The 6,759-nt window shown below is 39.6% G+C and overlaps 1 protein-coding gene across 2 annotated transcripts in view; it reads left to right on the forward strand.

Moving 5' to 3' along the window:
* The window catches only part of maml3 (mastermind-like transcriptional coactivator 3), a 515,499-nt gene extending 510,444 nt beyond the window's left edge, over positions 1–5,055 (forward strand). For both annotated transcript variants that reach the window (XM_072256202.1, XM_072256201.1), the window contains exon 5: positions 3,533–5,055. In XM_072256202.1, coding sequence (XP_072112303.1) covers positions 3,533–4,503 — 971 coding nt within the window. In that variant the 3' untranslated portion in view covers positions 4,504–5,055. The remainder of the gene's footprint in view (positions 1–3,532) is intronic.
* The last annotated feature ends 1,704 nt before the right edge of the window (positions 5,056–6,759 follow it).

The following is a 6,759-nucleotide window of genomic DNA, read 5'->3' on the forward strand; positions in this document are numbered from 1 at the left end:
AAAATATCATTGTTGCACATCCAAAGCATTGCCCTTGATCATTGTCAGAGAAGGCTAAAAGTAATGGTAGCCTGCTGTCAAAAGGCAGCCACCGAGACTGATCAAAATAACATGAACAGCATCCGAGACTGCATGTGTCGCATGTCTGAGTTACTGCTGTAATGGCATTTATTCTTCACTTAATTGTTCCTTTCTAGGAACTAAATGCTGCTCACGCCTGAAGACAGGGTGCCTTGCAGCACCTTACAAGCCCAAGGCAGCAGATAATAGCAATACTTCGAAAGTAATATCAGTCCAGAAGTTCTCCCCTATGAAGCAACAAAGAAGGAATCAGTACAAGATTATAACCCGCACAGGCAATGGAGAATTTAATCTGGACAGCATCAATGCTACAGATATCATAAGTGTGACAGCACAATTTTAGGTTCATGGTCCTGACGGTCAGCAATTCATTACTAATTCAGCTTGCTACAACAGTACGTTGTTCCATTACGGGCGAAGAAACAAATGAGAGAAATTTCAGTCGAATGACTTTTGCAAGAAGCACAGATGGTATGCAAATTTATTTAGGAGAAGTTTTGAAAGTACAGTGTTATAGAACAGCCAGTATTTTACCTTGCCAATAGTTATAGCTGATCATATGGGTCATCGTGTTCAACTGGGCAAGGATTGGCACTGAAATTCAGAAAGATGCATTCAGCTTCCAATCAGACACCTAAAATCATGTTTTAGACTGTTGTAAAGTAAGGGATCATGAGATACAAGGCATGAATATTAACTTAAACCTGATTTCAAACCAATTTACTGCAAACAAAGAATTCCTGATGGAAGAATAGCACTTGAAACCAGAAAAAAGTGGAGTTTTGGTGAAAGTAATTCATAACTAAATAGTCATAACCAAGCCAGATAAACATTGTGTGACATCCACAAAGTAACAAAATCAGACTGTCACCAATGAACAGTATCCATTTCCAACATATCAGGACCTTTTTTCAAAGATGGCAGGAGCTACATTTTTTAGCTGAGCCCAGATGAGGACAGTCAGAAATCCTTCATGATCAATAGGAGATGGAACAGTGGCGCAGCAGCTAGCACTGCTGCCTTACGACTTCAGAGGCTCAAATTTATAGTAATTCTGACTTTGGATATTGTCTGACTGTAGCTTTCTCCTGGTACTCCAGTTTCCCTTCACATGCTAATGATGTGTTAGGCAACAAGTTAACTGGATCATGTGAATTGCCCCTCGTGAGGTGGAGTGCCAGGAGAAATTACGTTGGGTGGAAAGAGTTGGAGGAGTTGGTGGGGTGCAAGAGTTGATATGAAACTCGTGTGGGATTTATATGGATGGGTGCTTGATGGTTGCCACGGAAGCAAAGGGCTGCCTTTCCATGCCTTTTGACTCCAGGATGCATAACAAGTTGCTGTACTGAGTCAATTCTCACCAAAGATTTTTTGGTCCACCATGGATAAAATTTTGCTGGTCTGTGCTACCAGGACCATCTCCCTATGGCTATAGCTAGTCAGCGATCATGTAGACACACTGGAGTAAGTCCTTAAGAACTTATGCAATGACAGTGCAAAACAGGAACAATTTAAATACACTTTCGTATTGCCTAACTGAGAGGGGCAATAAAGCAAAAGCCTAAGCAAAGCAAGTGAAGAGTCAAAATGACATTACCAGAGAGCACATATGACACCAGTGAAGAGGTTCCAGTGCAAAACGCTATTTGAAAAGCAATGGAAATAAGTTGAGAAATGTCTGTGTTCGCCTTGATCAGATGGTTGTAACAAGAGACAGACATATACAGAGATCCAAAGGGTTATCCGATGACAAATTCATTCTGGCCCCAGTGATTGAGTAGTGCACTGGGTGGTGCAGTTTGTCACAAAGCATGAGGCAGACCACAATGACATCTGAAGGCAAAAGGAATTCATTCACTCCCAGTCTTTACCAGCAACGATTCAGTGGATTGGTGCCAGGAATGAAGAGCTATAGTTAGCAAAGAGTGTTGAAGTATTTGTACAATTAGTCTTGGAGCAGAAAATGTTTTGAACAAGTTTAATTCATGCTTTTTGAAATTATGATTTGTTTTGAGGAGGTGAGGAGGGAACCCAACAATGTTGAAGGAAGTCATCAAATGAAAATTGTAGCCAAGAATGAGGAGAGATCTCTTGAGTACACATATTTAGATTATTCAAAAGCATTGCTATTGGGGGGGGGTTAAGGGAAGAGTCAAGTAGTCATTGGATTTGGAGTAAGATCTGATGATGTTTAACATTGATTAACTTGTTGCATAGACTAATTTTTCATTGTAGTATCATTGGTTGAAGACGAAGGAATTGTACATATTCCTTCATGAAGTGCTTTTGACTATTCAAGTCTTGGTGTAAATATTGTGACCCAAACTTCTAGCTTCTTTGTAATTTTAATTGAAATAATTAAAGTATTTCTTAATTTCGTTTGAATAAAATGTCAAGATTGGGAAGAACATGTAAGTGACATTCACTTCAATCTGAATGTGATGGCCATGAAACATATAAAAAAAAGTCTTTTTAGAACCTGTATTCAAAGTCTTTTGTTTGGAATATTACAGCTGGAATACAGCTGGATAGAGCAGTGCAGTCAATAACTGGAAATAGTTGTCACAGTAGTACCAAGTTCTGGAGTTCTGAACAATGCGCCAGGCAGGAATAGGCAGGGAGTTCACCATTGCGATTTTCCATTCATAGCTGGACAGGTGAGGGTGCCAGCGGAAGATAATGAATGCCAAACATATGGCATGCGGTTTCGAATAAACAATAAGAGACAAAGGATGCTAGTCTTGGAAGGCAAATTCTAGATAAACTGGATATTTTCTGTTCGAAATCAAACACTGACGAGTTAACTTAGTGACACAAGGGTGGGTGTTGAATATATTTTAAAATATAAAATATCTTTGCAATGGTTTATCTGACAACTTGATGATGAAATCCAAATTGCTGCAGTACAAAACCATACAGAAGAAAAATACCCCAATTCATTGATGAAGCATTCGACCTCAGCAATGTGATGTAATGGGGAGCTTAGGTGGAGGAACTGACAAATGGGCCCTTCTCCCAATGGTAATGCAGAAAATCGTGTGATGGAAATTCCTTCTCACTCGTGTTAGATAAATGCACATTCTACACCAACCCTATTCAGCTCCTGCCAAGAGTTGTGGTGTTTGGATCTGTAAGAGTCATGCTGGACATAAATCTCAGTCAGTTATATCTAAAACCTCCCCAGTCTGCTCAAAAGAAAAGGCTTGACAAACATTCATGATGTCAGTACTCACATTCTTAGAGGAATTCTGTCAGGGTACCATGACATAAATCATTACCATCTAAACTTTAATGGAAGTGATACCATGAAATGTGGGAAGTACTTAATGCTATATTGTTAACGTAAGACAAAAAAATCTGATTGCGATCTGAATTAATATAATGTTAAACATGTTTTATCTTTAACACTGTGCAGTAAAGAACAATGTTCTTTTATCTCTCTACATTACAGGTACAGCCCAGGAATTGGCGACAGCAAGGAGTCAAGCTCTCCAGAATGTGAGAAGTCCCAGATTGATTGCACAGAATCAGGGCATGATGCAGATGCCACCCGTCCAAAGTTCTGGTGCAATGCCTGCCACCACTGGCCAGTCAGAGATTGGCATGGTGCCCTACAATAATGCCCAGAGCAATCAGCAAGGAGTGTACAGTGTGAGTCCAGGCATGAACCAAATTCTTCAGCATTCAAACCAAAGTAATGCGAACATGGCACGTAACGTTAGCCAGATGCAGAAACAGCCTGTTGCAGGACAAGGGGTTGGGATGGTAGCTGGTTATGGACAAAACTTACTTGGAAACCCTGTGTTGGTCCAACAGCAACCAGTGAAAGGACCGGTAGGGCAGCAGATGTCCAAGGCTCAAGTTCAAAGACTACAACTAATGGCAAGTTCTGGTTCTCCGGCTCAGAGTTGGCAGCAACATAGTTTACAAAACATGCCCAACAGAACTCAGGCTAACAATGAGCTCAATCCATTCAACAACAAATCGGCTTATCCGGTGCAACCTGGTCAATCGAAGATGGCCAAGCAGCATTTTTCCCAGGCAATGGGTCAGTCTGTTCTTGAGTCTGCTGGTGCAGTTGGAGGACAAATAATGCCTCATTTTGGAGGACAGCCAAGGACCAACCAACCTAGACAAATAGTTATGTCTGGCATGACTCAGACAGTCCACAACATGACTGGTTTTAACCAGGCCACAGGCCAACAGTTGGCAGGAGGCTGCTATGCACATAGTAACCCGGGTCAAGGGTATCACACAAGAACCACAAGTCAGGACTTGACCTTCAATTATACCAGCCAATCAGGGGCTGGCTCCTTCTCTAATTTGACAGACAGTGTTGATCTGATGGACTCTCTAATCAAAAGTGGATCAACAGAAGGGTGGATGCAAGAATTTGATGAAATATTTGGTAGCCAGCAGTAGACAAGTTTTTAAAAGCTGTTAAATTACAGCATCCTCTAAATAAAAGTGTTTAGGGACCAAGTAAAGTAGACCTAGTTTTGTAGTTGCACTGCTGTTACATTACGGTGCTGATGTACATGTAGACGTGATACAAACTGTAATGGTTTCATGTAAATAGGTTTTTTATAAGCCCAAATGTAAGGCTTACCATTGGGTCTACTTCCTGTAAAGAATGGCTCTTTGTTTAACAAAATATTGAAGTATTTTTATTTCATCTTACAGTTTTCAATTCATCAACAAAGCAATGATATTGCACCAGACAATACCTTACTAATTATTTGTACAGTAAACTCTAAACAGATGTGTTCATTGGATACAATTTTTTTCTAGATTTCATTTTTACTCTGTATCTTAAGCAGTGCTTGGAACCTGAGCTCCGTTCTTTTTAAACCTGTACAGAATCCTCTACTGTGTAAAAGTGTGATGTTGAATAATTTTTTTTGAGTGGGGGTTGGTTGGGGGTGGAAAATGTTATGTCAATGAATCATGAGATCTTATTAAAAAAGAATTTTAATGTGACCCATCGCTAGTAGATGTTTTGTTTACCCAGACAGATTTCAAGTGTACAATAGTTCTGAAATTCAGGTGTATATGCTCTTTGCTGTGTAAGCAAGGACCTTCCCCTTTATTGAGAGGATAAAAAACATGGAGCTTTTAACAAAATGGTAAATATACAGAATCATACTTAGACTTGTCAAATGCTCAATCGCACCTCCAACTTTACTTTATCCTCTGAAGTCTCTCAGCTGGTTCTCTCAATTCTACACCTAGAATTCCCACAGCTTTGTGTTTGAATTCCCTCAATTTGATTTTCATTGCCATCAGAGCAATGGAATGACTTTGAAAACGATCACTTGTTATGGTTTCTATGTGACTGTGACATTAGTAAACTGTCCCTCCTCATCCTTCTTAACTTGCCTTCAACCTTCGATGTGGTCAACAATACCATATTCCTGCAGCAGATCTCCAGTAAACAGATGGATGAACTACTGTCACCAGTCCACTTTCAGAAAATCATTTCCAAAGGCTTTCCATCCTTTCCTTGCACCCAGGATCTATACTGTTTATTAATTTTATGCTGCTTCTTGGAAATATCATCAATAAATGGAACATAAGGTTCCATATGTATATCAGAGAAATCCATGTGACTTGTCACTTTGCTTGTTCAACCCCCAGTTTTGAGAAAGATGTTCCAACTAAATCTTGGAGGTAGTTGATGACACTGGGTGCTGAAGAATGCTGCGTACTCCGTTCTCCAACCCCCAAATTCATCCATGTTTCTGGAAAGACAAGCAAATGAACTACCAGCAACATTAATATCACTTTTTTTTATCTTCAAATGAGCATCTGACTACATAAACCCTGCATCAATGGGACTGCCAAATTTCTCTACTGGAACATCACTCCTGACTCTGCCTGTGTGTCTCTAAACTTGTTGCCTCTATTCCAGTGCCCTGCTGGCCATCTTCACACTGTAAATCAGAACACATCCAAAAATTTACTGCCTATAGCATATAACATACCTTTTCACTCATCCCTCTTCTCTTGAACTACATAGTTCTTTGGTCTGATAAAGCCTAGAGTTATGTTTTGTAACTCCAAACAATAATCAAAAGCAAAACAAGGTAGTCCAGAATATGTGTGCTTAGTTTCATTTCCTTTAGTGAGGCGTGAACATTTGGTGTGGCGAAATGGCATATGCCATTCACATTCTTCTTACGTATCACCCAGAATGAATTATGTAAGCAAAGAATGCTTAATCAAGCAATATATTTACAATATTATTCAAATATTACTGAGATATTAAATAGACTACAACTAGATTTTAAAATTCATTTTGTTTACAAATCCTTGTGTGGCTTCACCCTTTATATTTCTGGTCACCTGCAGCTCTGGAAACTTTTGGGATTTCTTATTCTGGCCTCTTGCACATCACTGCCTTAATCACCCTATCAGTGGTAGAGTACTGTCATCTGTGAGTGCTGCTCTCCATGGAAATCCACCCTCATACCTTTTACTTCTGCACCTCTTTGTGACCAGCTTCAAATATGCAATTAATTGGGCCTAGGTGTATACTATAATCTCCACAGTGAAATTTTCTGAAGCTTGAAATATTTTAACTCATTGAAGCAAAATTGTTATTATGAATGTATGTGCATTTTGCTGCCGGTTCCAAGGTATTGCGTTTTGTTTGTTGATTTATTTGGATCGTTCAGG

The sequence above is a fragment of the Mobula birostris genome, chromosome 4 (genome assembly GCF_030028105.1).
Source record: "Mobula birostris isolate sMobBir1 chromosome 4, sMobBir1.hap1, whole genome shotgun sequence".
In the NCBI taxonomy this organism is placed as follows: Eukaryota; Metazoa; Chordata; class Chondrichthyes; order Myliobatiformes; family Myliobatidae; genus Mobula; species Mobula birostris.